The 14,793-nt window shown below is 26.2% G+C and overlaps 4 protein-coding genes across 4 annotated transcripts; all 4 read left to right on the forward strand.

The window, feature by feature from the left end:
- The first annotated feature begins 789 nt into the window (after window positions 1-789).
- On the forward strand, window positions 790-3,710 carry LOC103568470 (carboxylic ester hydrolase). The gene is made up of 7 exons (XM_008545352.1): window positions 790-1,095; window positions 1,170-1,476; window positions 1,550-1,747; window positions 1,812-2,159; window positions 2,690-3,025; window positions 3,083-3,209; window positions 3,272-3,710. Exons 1-7 carry the CDS (start codon window positions 895-897, stop codon window positions 3,456-3,458), a joined length of 1,704 nt encoding a protein of 567 aa, XP_008543574.1. The 5' UTR covers window positions 790-894; the 3' UTR covers window positions 3,459-3,710.
- A 1,981-nt stretch (window positions 3,711-5,691) lies between these two features.
- Window positions 5,692-7,401, forward strand: LOC103568510 (uncharacterized). Its single transcript, XM_053737033.1, has 3 exons — window positions 5,692-5,806; window positions 5,874-5,940; window positions 6,438-7,401. The coding sequence occupies exon 3, from the start codon at window positions 6,445-6,447 to the stop codon at window positions 7,399-7,401; it is 957 nt and encodes a 318-aa protein (XP_053593008.1). The 5' UTR covers window positions 5,692-5,806; window positions 5,874-5,940; window positions 6,438-6,444.
- Window positions 7,402-7,572: 171 nt separating this feature from the next.
- On the forward strand, window positions 7,573-9,120 carry LOC103568469 (speckle-type POZ protein B-like). The gene is made up of 3 exons (XM_053742946.1): window positions 7,573-7,774; window positions 7,841-8,872; window positions 9,007-9,120. Exons 2-3 carry the CDS (start codon window positions 7,927-7,929, stop codon window positions 9,018-9,020), a joined length of 960 nt encoding a protein of 319 aa, XP_053598921.1. The 5' UTR covers window positions 7,573-7,774; window positions 7,841-7,926; the 3' UTR covers window positions 9,021-9,120.
- A 197-nt stretch (window positions 9,121-9,317) lies between these two features.
- On the forward strand, window positions 9,318-14,470 carry LOC103568468 (protein RER1). Its single transcript, XM_014441118.2, has 6 exons — window positions 9,318-9,451; window positions 9,789-9,873; window positions 9,967-10,071; window positions 10,138-10,234; window positions 10,315-10,532; window positions 13,839-14,470. Exons 2-6 carry the CDS (start codon window positions 9,799-9,801, stop codon window positions 13,926-13,928), a joined length of 585 nt encoding a protein of 194 aa, XP_014296604.1. The 5' UTR covers window positions 9,318-9,451; window positions 9,789-9,798; the 3' UTR covers window positions 13,929-14,470.
- Window positions 14,471-14,793: the final 323 nt, after the last annotated feature.

Below are 14,793 nucleotides of genomic sequence, written 5' to 3' on the forward strand. Positions count from 1 at the left end.
AAAAAATGTTAAAATAAAACAAAAAAGTATTATTAGTATATGATACTCGTGAATATTTGCAGTTTTTGTTACAATAATTTAAAATGTTTAAAGAGCTGGTAGATGTGCCTGAAATTCGAGCCGACTTCGATCAAAGAACAAGAAGGTTCTTATCGGTTGAAAGGTCAAGTGAAAACTCTACTTCTAGTAGACATCAACTTCTTTGGACACTGAAAAAAAAAATTTTTTTAAATTTGTGTATGCTTGTATAGTACCGAGTAAATATTTGTTTAATCTTAGTAATTAGAGACATTCTAAAATCAAGAAAATATTACTCGGTTGAAGTATATATTTACTATGATAACACAAGTATTAATGAGTAAATTTACGCGATATACTATATAAACAAATACATATTTTTAAATGAAGTATTTATACTTGGGAAAAGTTTTTTGTTTTTTTTTTGTTTTTTTTCGATGGATCCCTCTCATCATTTTCAGCAATTGTAAAATTTTTTTTCCTTAAATTGATATGAATAATTTTTTATGTATAATTGACTAAAGAAATAAATAATACATAAAACTTTTAATTAAAGATAATTGCACTCATTATAATGACTACGATAATGAAAGTCAAAGAGTAATGATAATTTAAAAATTGAAGAAAAAAAAAAAAGATATCTATGAAATGAATAATATATAATATCACCCCAGGCTGATAATGCAAAGAGAGTTTTATAGGAAATGTCATCAATCTAATTAACGTGATTTTTCTCTAGCACCGGATATGATATGATGATTAATAGCGGCAAGTGCTGATGATGAAAATAAGTGTGAGTAAAAGTAAAGAAATATTTATTGTTTTAGTGGTGAATAATTTTTGATAGGAAGCAGTTGGTTCTTAAATTATTTGCAAATGAAAAGTATTATTTTATTATGCTTGGTGGCAGTGGGATTAGCGACTTTGGATGTTGACAAGACACTAGATGGACCTCGGGTTGTAACTCCATTGGGAGGAATCCGAGGTTTCTATGATTACACCCAGAATGGACGAAAGTACATGGCCTTTGAAGGGATTCCATATGCTAGAGCGCCAATTGAAGATCTCCGTTTCAAAGTGAGTATTTTTGCTTTATTGGTATAATATTAATTTAAGAAGTCACCAGCTAAAAAAAATAAAATGTGATGTAGCCACCTCAAAAAATAAAGCCATGGACTGGAGATTTAATAGCCATCAAGACGGGATCACCTTGCACGCAGTATATTCACGAGCAGATCGATACAAGAGAAAGAATCATAGGAGCAGAAGATTGCTTGTACCTGAATATTTACAAGCCTGTAATTGAGTTAACTAAAAAAATTCCAGTGATCATTTGGATCCACGGTGGAGCTTTTCAATGGCATATGGAAGCCAATGATGGCCAATTTACAAGACCTGACTATCTTATGGACCGAGATGTTATTTTCGTTTCGTTTAGTTACCGTGTTGGCCCTCTTGGTTTGTACTTTATCACTGTCTGCTGTAGAACTTGCCAACAATAAATTTTAAATTAATAATATTTTCTTTTTAGGTTTCTTGAGCACTGGAGATGATCACATTTCCGGAAATATGGGTCTTAAAGATCAAAGCATGGCCATTCGCTGGGTCAATGAAAATATCGAAGCCTTTGGTGGTGATTCTGAAAATATTTCTCTCTTTGGATTGAGTGCAGGTGGAGTGAGTGTACACTACCATTATTTAACGCCTTTAAGTAGAGGACTATTCAAACGTAAGTAAATTTTTTTTATACAAATAAAACAAGTAAAAATATTACTTTCTAATTTTAACCACAGGAGGAATATCTTTTAGTGGGACTGCATTAAATTCTTGGGGCATTACTGAAGAAGCAGCAGAAAAAGGAAAAAAAGTAGCGATAATCGTTGGATGTCCTTCTTTAAGTACTGAAGAAATGGTAAAATGCCTCAGGGCTCGTCCTGCACGTCAAATAGCGCTTACTGTAATGCATTTTATGCCTTGGTTATACAACCCGATGACTCCATTCGGACCCGTAGTTGAGAAACCAACATCTGAATCACCATTTATTACATCATATCCAATTGATATAATTAATAATAACGAAGCTTATGACGCCCCTTGGATTACCGGTGTCGTTTCCGAAGAAGGACTTTATCCTGGTGCTGGTAAATTTTAAATGTTTATCAAGTCAATAATAAATAAACTTATTATAATAGAGAAGTCGCATGAATTTTTAATCATTCGAAATTTATTTTAAGATAAAAGAACAAACTATTTAAAAATTAGTTTTAATTTTTTTTTTAAACAAATTATAAAAAATCAATATATTTTGGCGCAAAAAAACGTCATTACATCATTTAGAGCTGAGGACCACTGAAAGTCACGATACTTTTTTATATTTTCTTTTTGTTATGATTCTGACAGGATAAATGCGTTTTTCATTTCTCCGGGCCATGACACGTCGGAACCAACATAGTAACGTTACCAGCGTTTGAGTTTACATTTTTAAAAAACAGTTTTTAATTTAAAAATTAATCGTGAAATCAATTATTTTAATACTGTTCCCTTAATTTTTCTTAAAAACTTTCATTAAACTTTGAAAAAAAAAATGTTAGTTACAAAACATGCGACTTCTCTATTATATTATATGTAATTTTATTAGGTAATAAGTAACATAATGAGTATGTTTTAATAGAGTTCTGTGCTAATGAGAAATTGTTGAAAGAACTAGACGCAAGGTGGGATGCTTTAGCACCTTTTATCCTCGATTATAATTATACTATTCCTCTTTCTAAACAAGTGCAAGTAGGCAGAAAAATCCGACGCCACTATATTGGTGATAAACAAATTGATGATAATACGGCAATGTCTATTATACATATGATTGGTGATCGGCTTTACACCGCAGATAGCATAAAAGCTGCTAAGCTTATGGCTAAAAAAAATAAGAATCCCGTATTTTATTATTACTTCACATACAAAGGCGCAGAGAGCGTTTCTCATGTTATGACTAGGACAAAAAAAGACTGGGGTAAAAATTATCAATGAAAATAAAATATAAACTTCATTGACATGAGTTATTCTTTAGGTGTCGCGCATGGTGATGACTCGTACTTTGTCATCGCATCACCAGCGAAAAATCCAACTACTACTGTGGAAGATCGTTCGATGCAACGAGAACTCTTGGACTTTTGGATCTCTTTCGCGACTTGTGGGTGCGTTAAATATTATTTTTATTTTTAATATTAATAATAATAATAATCCATTTATTATTTAGAATTCCTGACTTTGGCATTGAATGGAAACCGGTTAATCCAAGTACTAATAAATTAAATTACCTTCATATATACGGACCAGGTGAAAAAAAAAAGAATGAAGATGATGATCTTGGTCAAATTAAACTCTGGTCTGAGATTGATTTTAATGAAAATAAAATAATATCTACAACAAAGCCTAAAATATAATTTCAAATAAATTTATAATTAAATATGCAATAGATGAAATGGAGCGACTAAATTAAGTATTTGATACATGAGAGAATCTTTTTTTATACTCTTGTTGTAATTGATGCCTGGTCCCCCAGACTATAGAATTATAACCAAACAGGGGGACATGCATTAATGAAAAAGAATTTGCATGACTTTTTTTAAATACTCTGTGAACATACTAATGAACAAGAAAGAAAATAATAATAATATAATACTTATATATAAAAATAAATTTGTAGAAGATATTTATATTCTCGAGTAGTATTCACTATAAAAAGAATGTAATCAAAAAAAGGAAATAAATTGTTTGATAGTTACAAAATTTAATATTTTATTTGACCCAATAATTATTATTACATAAATATAAATATAACTAACCAGAAAATCAAAATTTATGACCTTATTCAAATTAAAAAAAAATAACATTTAAAAATTATATATTATTATTATTTTAATGTTTTTTTTTTAAGGGGTTATTATTACTAAAACATTATTTACAATGTTTTAACTTTCATAGTGAAGTGACAAAATGTTTACATGAAAGTTTTTAAATAACTATTAATCTTAAATTTATCAACCAATCTTGTTCATCTTTAAATAACAAAAGCTATTGATAAAAGTATAGGTTGATATCATAGATCAAATTAAAGCTAATCGAATGGACTTAAAGATTCAATCATCAAAAATAGATAATCTCTTTAGCATCAAAAATTATTTAAAGATAAATCAAGAATAGTCGAATGTTTTTAAAAATTAAAAAATCTTTAAACAACTATAACTTCTGAACTTTCTGGCAGATTTAGTTCATCTTTGAACTGAACCGAGTTCTTTAGCTTAAGAATATGTAAAAAAAATTTCATCAAGTAGGAGAACCACGCGTTATATATATATATATATAAATTTTTCCACCAATAGAATTTTTGGAACCTACTTGACTAAAATGGATAGAAAATATTAAAATCTTGGCAGAGTTGCGTCATGGAGGACAAATACAACAGTTAGATTTTTATAAAATCTACTTAAAGGAAATTTTAGGATCTTAGGAATTTTTATCGAAGAAAAAAAAAGTATTTTACGAAATTGTTTTAATTATTTTCGTGTCAGAAGACATTGCTTGAAATAAAATTTATTTATTGTATTTCATCTTTATTAATATTCTTGTATTAATTGTAAACAGTTGAAAAATAAAAAATAAAATATGAATAATATTAGCAATCTAGTTGGCAAAATATTATAAGAAATTAATGTGATTTCGGGTATCTTTATTTTTGTATAAAAAAGAAAAAAAAAACTAGATGGAAATCATGTATACATAAATCTATTTAGAATTTCCATATGAATTTTTTTGATGGGGTTCTTAATACAAAAACTTTACAAGTCAATGAGTTTAAACTGCTATAGTAGAGTGATAAGATTTGTGCATCACGTTTAGATGTTTCGCGGAAGCATGTTTAACGAACACATCCTAAATAACAGGCTGTGATACCTATAAGCCGAATCACCACATGTCTTACCTTACACCATCAAATAGATCTATAATCACATCTAAACAAATAATATAATGATCTATATTTTTTACTATTAAATAAACATAAACAATACGTTATAATAATAATTAATTTAAGAAATTGTAAAATACGATGAAAAAAAAAAGGAAATATATTGATTATTTATGTGTAACAATTTAGAAAGCAATGAAAACAATCAGAAAAATATTATGAAGAAAAAAAAATTGGACATGTATCTTTTATTTGCGCTGTTGACGCTCGAGTATAAACGGTGTTTAATAAAACATAAATGTAATTGATGATAGTATAAATATTAGGTTGGTTTATTTGGAACTATTTTACTTACTTTTTCTGAAATTTTCATTTCCAGAGATTTTTTTTCCGGATACTATACCACCCAACAGGAATTATTCTCCGATATTGTAAATATATACATTTAAATAATTATGATTTTCTATTTTTATAAAAACAAGAAAATGAAATTTTCTTTATAAAATTAATTAACTGAGTTAATTATCTATAAAACGTTATTCATAGATACTCTTAATAGAAAATTGTCTCAAATAATTATATTTTGATTTATTTATAAAAAATTAAAAAAATGTTGATATGCCGATATATTAGGTATCGATAAATTTTTTATTCCACATAAAATAATATCTATATATTTTTTTCTCCTCTTAAGCAGAGAATTAGTTTAAACTGTCTTTTGTTTTCTTCCACCATCTTCTTTTTAGTTTCCCTCAATTCGTTCATCGAACTGTTAAAAAATTGGAAAATTTATTTATTACGAATACTTATATTTATATAAAGAAGGTAAAATAAAAGATAAACATGATTTAATTTAAATTTTTTAAATTAAAATAATTGATTGTTTATTTAGCTACAATACCAGTACGTGTTTCCATTGTCTACATTATTATTCATCAAGCGTCTTTTGCTAAATCTAAGTAAGTTTTTTTGCTTTTTTTCCTTAAAATTCAAAACTTGATTGTTATAAACATATAAATTTTCACTTAAGATTATCAACATGATATCACGCTGCTTTAAATAATAAAATCTATACTTTTTATAATCTGGGTTCGATTTCCAATAATCTCCAGTCGATTGTTTGCAAAAGAAAACAATGTCTAAATATATTTTGATGTAGCAGACATCAGACAAATTTCAAATTATTAATAAATAGAGTAAATAATTAATAAAATTAAATTAAAAAAAATTTTTTAATTTAAAATTAAAAATTAAAAATTTTGAATCTAGTAATTGTGTTTTTTATAAATATTATTTTTTAAAATTATTTACTCTTTGTATTTATAATTTTATATTTGTCTGATATCTGCTACATTCACACTCATATTTTGAAGACAACCAACTTGACAAATAATTATTTAATTTTTTTAATTTAATTGTTCAATTATAATTATTTAAATTAAACTTTTTTTTAAAGATAAAAAATGGGTACTCAACCTGAGGTTTGTTGGAGTGTCAGCCATGAATGGAAAGCAGTTGTATGTTATGGAATTGATTGTTTGTATTCAAATCAATTTAAAATAAAAAATATTGAGGATATTGTATTTACTATTGGCATAAAGATGAATGAGCTAAAGACTCATCTTGAAGTATGGGTTCAGAAATCAAATGCGGAGTTATTAAACGCTTCTATTCAATTGTCGGTCAAAGATAAATTTGTAAAAAAGAAAGACGTTGACGAATGGAAAGAGATTTGCTCGTTTAAAAACTTTTTATTATTCCCTTCGCAACTTGTAGCTCGGCAAGTCCACGATTCTTATCGCGGAACTAATAATTATGTTTACGACGTCATCATTAATTGCAAAATAATTTTGTATAATTATATGCAAGATCTAGTGTTTGATAATTTCTATGATGATCTTCAGCAGTTTCTTAAATCTCAAGAATTAAGTGATGTAACTTTAGTTATTGGTGAAGTCGAAATACCAGCTCACAAAGTTGTTCTCGCCGCTCACAGTCCAGTTTTTAAGGCCATGTTATTGTCTGGTATGAAGGAAGCTAAAGAAGGAGAGATAGAAATAAAAAATCTTGACGCCGACATTATCTCGGAAATGCTTGAATATTTTTATAAAGGAGAAACCAAAGCCAGCTTCGATACAGAAGTTGCATTGAAGATGATGGAACTAGCTGAAATTTATCAAATTTCAAAGCTCAAGAGTATTTGCCAGAATACTTTGCTGAATAATATGTCCATTGATAATATTTTTGACATCGTTGATGTTGCAGATGACCATAATATTGAAAAATTACGTGAACAAGCTATCAAATTTATGGTACAATATAGTGACAGAATTTTTGCATTGAAAAGATTTGAACAACTGTTTTATAAGAAATCGGAATTAATGTTTGAATTAATGACCGCTGTTGGTAAAAAAAAATAATTATATTTTGTTTAATTTTTATATTCCTAAATTTTCATTTATTAATAAATAATTCAACTTTTCATTTTCTTATCAATAAAAATTATTCATTAAATAGAAAAAATAATTTTTATTATAAAAATTAAGCGTCGATAAATTATCGACGATCTCCATTCGCATGACATTTTTTTACATGAAAATCCACTCATCTGTTTTTATTACAATCAACAATTTATTTTTTAAAAGTAAAACATAAATAAATAAACAATCAACAATTTAATTTATCTCCTCCTTTTATATTATTGTTATTTCACACTATCAATAATTCAGCATCAATTAAAACAATAATATTTAAAAAAAAATATTTAACCAGCATCTGTCATTGTGAGGCTGAGTAAGTAAAATAATAAATAATTATTATTATAAGTAAACAAATACGTAAATTAATTATTATTTACAGATTCAACATCCAGTTTTTAATTATTGTAATTATTAGTTACCTCGAGCTCGAAATAATAACTTTTTTTTTTCTACGTTTTTATAAAAATGAGTATTGAATTCGAAGATGTCAATACAATACGTTACGAATGGAAAGCAACAGTATTCAAAGGAATTATTTGTTTATATTCCGATCAATTTACAATGAAAGGTATCAACAACAACATGTCATTCAACATATGTCTAATATTCGGAATATATAATCCAAATAAAATAGACGTGTCCATAAAAAAATCAAACATTGATCTCGTAAAAGCAACAGTGCATCTATCGGTGCCAGATCAGTGCGAACAAGTCCGCGAAATCGATGGTTGGAAAGACATTTGTTACTTCAAAGACTTCCTGACATTCCCTGGCCAATTAAATAAACGTCAAATGTACGATTCAGTTGCTGGTAATTCGTACGTCTACGACGTCAACATAGTCTGTAAAATAACTCTGCACAATTATATTAAAGACGTATCGCCAAATAACTTTTACGACGAGCTACAGCATTTTTTCAAGTCAACAAACTTTAGTGACATCACACTGATTGTAGGTGACACTGAAATTCCAGCTCATCGAGTTATTTTATCAGCAAATAGTCCAGTATTTGCTACGATGCTTCTCTCAGATATGAAGCAGTCAAGACAAAATTTTATTAGTATAGATAAAATAGATATGGAAGTTACTCTGGAGATGTTGAATTTTTTTTACAAAGGTGTTACTAAAGCCAGTTTTGATACAGACTTTGCTCTTAAAATGTTGGAAGCTTCTGATATGTATCAGGCAAATAAATTAAAGAATATTTGCGAAATGACTTTATTAAGAAATATGACTGTTGAAAATATTTTAACAATTGTTGATATTGCTGATGATTATAACGCTTTGGAATTACGTAGAAATGCTATAAGATTTATCGTTAGTAATAGTGACAAAGTATTTGGACTTAAAAAGTTTGAAGAATTGTTTTACAGAAAGCCGCGATTGATGTTTGAGTTAATGTGTACTATTGGTAAAAAATAATTTACTATATTTAATTAATTATATTAATTAATGTTGTATAAGAACAAATATAAATTTTTAATATCATTTTATTTAATAAAATATATAATTATATACTATTTAAAATAATTCATTGTTCTTTAGATTTTATTCAATAATTTAAATTTACGCGCCAGTTTGTTGAAGGAGACATTTTTTTGAATGCGCTCGCGCAGTATAATGTTCGCGGCAAACATCAGCATGAAAATGAAGAATAATGTTATAGCAGCAAGTAAAGTATATATCTACTTTTAAATCAGTTTACCGCTGGTAAATTACCGGGCCGCGGAACTCAGTGAGAATCAAAATTAATTGAAGAAAATCGGGTACTTGTTGGTCGCGTTCTTATTGGAATCGTACTGATAATAATTATAATTGTTTCTTATAATATCGCAGACATAAAGTTAAGAGTACACGTATATATGTTTGCTGATCATAGTGTGTCATATTATATGTTGTGACGTGTATATTTTTTTTAAAATTACATCAAATAATAAGTTATAGAAGCATCCGTACTGAAAAATAGTTTAAATTATTAACTTACATTTAGGTAATATTTGAATATATTATTTTTTAATAATAATAACCATTAAGTGTTTTGTTAATTTAAAAAAAAAAGATTATCAATGAGGTTAGACAGATCTAACTGGATTTGTAAAGTATAATTTATTAAGCCTTATGATTATCATCAAAATTACTAATTATCATAATCATTTTTATTTATTTAAACTTTGATAAGAACTATTTCATAATCACAAAATCATGTTAAAAAAATTTTCCATTAAAACTTGATAATTTTAAATACATGATCTCTACTCCACTAATAATTTATAAACTAATTTATTTAAATATTTAGTATTCATTTAATAAATAATTACTGTAATTAGGTATTATAAAATGATGCAAGATGAGGATCTTGGAGGTCCTGCTAAAAGGAATCCTGTTATTCAAGCTGTCACAAGGATATCACAGGTTAATATTTTAATAATTTATATATTTATTAATTATTATTATTTATTTTATGTTAATTTGAAAAATGAATAATTATTTATTTTTTTTTTAAAGATTTATCAAGGTTACTTAGATCTTTGGACACCACATACAATATCCAGATGGATTTTTGCTGGATTTTTAGTTCTTGTATTTGTATTACGTATTCTTATAGCGCAGGTAATTAATAATAATAATAACAATGATAAATTTAAATAATTAATGAATGTGTTTGTTGGTGTCTAGGGATGGTATATTATCATCTATGCCTTGGGTATCTATCATCTTAATTTATTCATAGGATTCCTTACGCCGAAAAGTGATCCAGCGATGGATTACGATGGTAATATATTTTATTTACATTTAATTTAATTATTTCTAATGGAGATGAAATATATTTTATTTTATTTGTCTTTACTTCAGACGGAGAAGGTCCAGAGTTGCCAACAAAAGCTAACGAAGAGTTCCGACCATTTATTAGACGACTACCGGAATTCAAATTCTGGTACTCAGTAATTAAATCGACGATAATAGCATTAAGTTGTACGATGTTTGAAGTCTTCAACATTCCCGTCTTCTGGCCAATATTAGTTATGTATTTCATTACGTTATTCTGTATTACGATGAAACGACAAATCAAGGTATGCTTTTTATTTTTGGATATAGTAATTAAGGTTATTCAAACAGTATTTGCGTCAAGTAAATTAATTCGTTCTGTCTCTAGTTTCTAGTCCCTATTAAAAATTACTTGTCATATAGCGTCACTAATTCCAAAAGGACTTGTACTTTTATACGTCCTTTCGGCTTTAGTCACTAGATTAAAAATCAAAAGGGCGTATGATTCTTTTATATCGCTAATCATATTGTAAATTCATTCTAAAGCTGGAAATTGGAAAAAAAGCTCTTAAAATCAATCAGAAATCTATTTTTTTAAGAGCTTAACATTGAAATGAGAATAACTTGTGAACAATTTGGGATTTCGAAAAACTTTATCTATAATAATTTGTAAGGAATAAAATTATCTACAAAAAGTTCTCATGATATTTTTCGATAAGACTGATAGTTTCGCCGGAAAAGTAAAAAAATCTCAAAATTTACTATAAATTTGATTTAAGGTTTAAATAACTTTTAAACAGTAGGATTTATAAAAAAATTATAAGAGACTTTTTTTGTAGAGCGTTCAATTTCCTACAAAAAAAATGTATCGCGCATAAAAATCCGTTGATTAGTTTGTGAGCTAGAGAATTCTAAAAAAAAAAAAAAATTTTTTTTACCGTGTTATTTAAATGGAAAATAGAAAAATGGATTTAGGCAAACCTTAATATCATTATTAAGAGCCCGGATTGGTGCCAAAATTTTTATTTTTAGTTATACTTTCAATCTTTGTACACCATAAAAAGAAAATAATTGTTTGTTTTTTTGAAACACCTTAATATAGATATACCAGCAATAATAATTTAAACCCGGATTAAAAATAAACCCGGTTCGAAAAATTGGAACTTGCAGTTTCATATTATGATTTTCTATATATATAATTTTCAATAGTTAATTTTGACAGTTTAAATTAAACATTTAGTAAAATCCTCAAATTCTTATTCGAATCTAATTTTCTCAGTATTATTTTTTTCGTAAGAAAAATATTTGAATTTTTCTTTTTGTATAGAATCTACAATAATGAAATTTTATTTGAATACTTATAAAGTAGACTCCCCAGTCCCTAATCTCATCCTTAACTCCCAGTGCTTTTTAAAAAATTATTTAATATTCATTTTTATGCCATAAAAATGTTAAAATTTTTTTTTATGGATTCTAAACTAATCAAATTTTATTTTAATGCTTATAGTTATTGATAAAATATTTAAAAAAAAAAAAAAAATAAAAATAAATTAATTTGTAGTAAAATATCGAACGGCTCTCTTGGAATTTTTTTTATTAAAATAAATGATTATTTGTCTAAAAATTATTGTATCAAAAAATTGATGGGCGGGTTAAGACTAGTGGGTGTAAAATTTTTGATTGTTAATTTTAAAAAATTAATAATTGATTAAGTTCTTTAGTAGTTTGTTTGTCGTTAAAGATTTGGCAAATGTACACCGCATAAATTTGTCGAGCATTTTGTTCAAAGTTGTCTAAAAGTTATCTAAAACTCATCCGTTATACTTAATGACTATGAATCATTTAGTAACTAAGTTTTATGTAAATTTGACTTGAAAGAGCTCAGCCTTATGAGTGATAAATCTTTTCTATGTATTTTTACGCTACTTAGCAAAGCTTTCATGCTTAATGTAATGTCATTAATACTTAACGAATTTGATAACTTTATAGATATTTATGGAAGTTTAAGTTTGAATAACTCGTTTATTTGAAAGATTACAAACTTTTTATACTTTAATCTTCAGTGATTTAATTTACGTGTTTTGATTCTATTTTTAAACTTGCTTTTAAAATTTATAAGATTTTTATTTTAGTTAAATATTTAATCAAGTAGAAGCCGTATTTTTATTTTCACTAATGATTAATTGTATAAACAATCATTTTATATTTATTTTGACGTCTTCAAAATCCACTAATTAGTTTTATGATTGTAATTATTTGTATTGTTTTAATACATAGAAAACAACAAAATCGCAATAATTTTGTGACGTAACGATTGTTTTTAAAAAATTGACAGCGTTGCCATTTATATAAAAAATTACTTTGTATTAATAAACAATTTACTTTGAATTTGGCAACTCTGTAAAAATATGGCGCCACTTTATTTTATTAGTCACGTACATGCATTTGAGGTTATGTGACATTTTAATTTTATTTTTAATAAATATATCGAAAATTTGAATTATTATTTTTAAAATTAGATAATTAATAAATTTTAAGGAAAATCTTAAGACTGTATTTTCCCCTTTATTAAAAAAAAAAGTTGCAATCGTTTTGAATCATTCCCTGATTAAACAACTGAATTCGATCGAATTAAACAGAATTAAATTTTTAATTCTATATAATTCGGATAAATTCTGTTAATTCGGTACCTAACTTAAAAAAGAATTCTGTCTAATTCGGCAGGAAAACCTAAATTTATCCAAATCAGGAGCTGAACGAATTTCATTAAATAAATTTTAGCCTACCAAATTTGAAAATTCGAATTCTAAAGTTGACAAGGAAATTTATGATACTGAAGTTAGCCGACATCTAATAATTTTTTTATTTTTTTCGAAGCAATAAATTATAAAAAATGAAATATTTATGTACCTGAAGATCAGAACGTTTTTGTTAAACAAAAATAAAAAAACAAAATGAAAAGTAAGAAATCTACTGGATATAGGAATTGAAATGTTTCGTACACGCGCTAGTATGTCAGCCGAAAATTCCAGACCACCCTGAACTACCCCTTAAGCAGTCAAATTACATAAATTTTTTATTTTCGTTGTTTAAACGAAGTTTAAACTTTGTTCATTATCACACTTGATTCGACGAACAGTACTATCCTTGTTGGACTTAAAGAGTAGATGGAAACTTTGTCCACGTTTTTCTCTTAAACAAATTAACATTTTTTAAAAATAAAAACGTAGATTGCTCGATTATAGAGTAAAGCATTGAGCCTCGTTCTTAATTTTGCATTTTGACGATTTATTTGAGAGAAAAGCTTAGACAAAAATTACAATAGATCCTCCTTAATGAATTTCATTTAACTCCCAATTAATATCAGCTGCAAGTTATTTTTTTCAAATTCTATACCTCAGCGAAATTACAACTACGCTGTACAGTTCTTAAATGGTTGATGAAATTTTGATACGGTTATGATAGTTCAAGGTGATTGAACATTTTTAAAAAGTGGGAAGTATTGTCTGAGAATGCCCTTAATACATTAAGTGATTGAATAACCTTAAACATATAAATTACTAATGAATTATAAATGTATATAATTAATAATAATTATAAATTAATTGCAGCATATGATAAAATATCGTTACTTGCCTTTTACTCATGGCAAACCAAAGTACCAGAATCATGATGGCAATATGAGGGTACCAGCTAAATGAATTTAATTACTAGGCTTTTTTCAAATAATAATAATTATAATAAAAAAAATTGTTAATTGAAGTGCGTAAGTGTGCGTATATAATAGAGTAAAAATTGATTTATAATTTAAATTAAATAATTAACTATATGTAAAAAAAAACAAGAAATTATTAATGGTAAAACTGCAGAATAAAGCTTGGGTAAAAATTCTGAGCTGATAAATTTTAAATTAAATTATGATTTATATTTATGGGTATATATGAATATATTTAAGTGCGAGAGGTAATATTGATTAATTTAAAATAAAACAAACAGACGTATGATAATTAAATAAATAAATAATAAATTTAAAATATATTTGTAATAATTAATACTTCAGATGCGCATGTATAAATGTCTTGTCTACGTTGGTAACATAAAACTTGTACAAAGAATCATAACAGTCTTGCACATCATCTTTTAAAAAATTATACATATTTATAACATATTATTAATAATTAACTAATTAAATATAATTATTATTAGACAACAAAATTTAAGTAAATAAAAAATTTCAAATAATTTAATTTTTTTTATTTTCCACTGCCGGATTCTGTAATCAATTCATTTTAAATTTAAATATCATAATATAATAAAACTATCAGCTGTGATAGTTAGCTTGTCCATAAATACCAAGTACTGAGTGCCATAATTGATCTAGTAATTAATTAAATTAAAATTTCAGGGGCAATAATTTAATTTATTAAATATTTTTTTTATTTTCTTTAAAAGATATTGTTTTTATAATTTTTTTTTAAGTATCTCACAACAGTTCTTAGTTGATAATAAATATTACTTTAATATACATATACATTTACAATTATATATATTAGACTGATTTAAAAA

Source organism: Microplitis demolitor, chromosome 2 (assembly GCF_026212275.2).
Source record: "Microplitis demolitor isolate Queensland-Clemson2020A chromosome 2, iyMicDemo2.1a, whole genome shotgun sequence".
NCBI classification, from domain to species: domain Eukaryota; kingdom Metazoa; phylum Arthropoda; class Insecta; order Hymenoptera; family Braconidae; genus Microplitis; species Microplitis demolitor.

Bases quoted from the DNA above. Each gene is read 5' to 3' on its own strand.
- LOC103568470 (XM_008545352.1), top strand. From the start codon at position 895: ATGAAAAGTATTATTTTATTATGCTTGGTGGCAGTGGGATTAGCGACT. The intron at 1,748-1,811 runs GTAAGTAAATTT...TTTTAACCACAG, and splicing joins AAGTAGAGGACTATTCAAAC to GAGGAATATCTTTTAGTGGG. The intron at 2,160-2,689 runs GTAAATTTTAAA...ATGTTTTAATAG, and splicing joins AGGACTTTATCCTGGTGCTG to AGTTCTGTGCTAATGAGAAA.
- LOC103568510 (XM_053737033.1), top strand. From the start codon at position 6,445: ATGGGTACTCAACCTGAGGTTTGTTGGAGTGTCAGCCATGAATGGAAA.
- LOC103568469 (XM_053742946.1), top strand. From the start codon at position 7,927: ATGAGTATTGAATTCGAAGATGTCAATACAATACGTTACGAATGGAAA.
- LOC103568468 (XM_014441118.2), top strand. From the start codon at position 9,799: ATGATGCAAGATGAGGATCTTGGAGGTCCTGCTAAAAGGAATCCTGTT. The intron at 10,072-10,137 runs GTAATTAATAAT...GTTGGTGTCTAG, and splicing joins TACGTATTCTTATAGCGCAG to GGATGGTATATTATCATCTA. The intron at 10,533-13,838 runs GTATGCTTTTTA...AATTAATTGCAG, and splicing joins CGATGAAACGACAAATCAAG to CATATGATAAAATATCGTTA.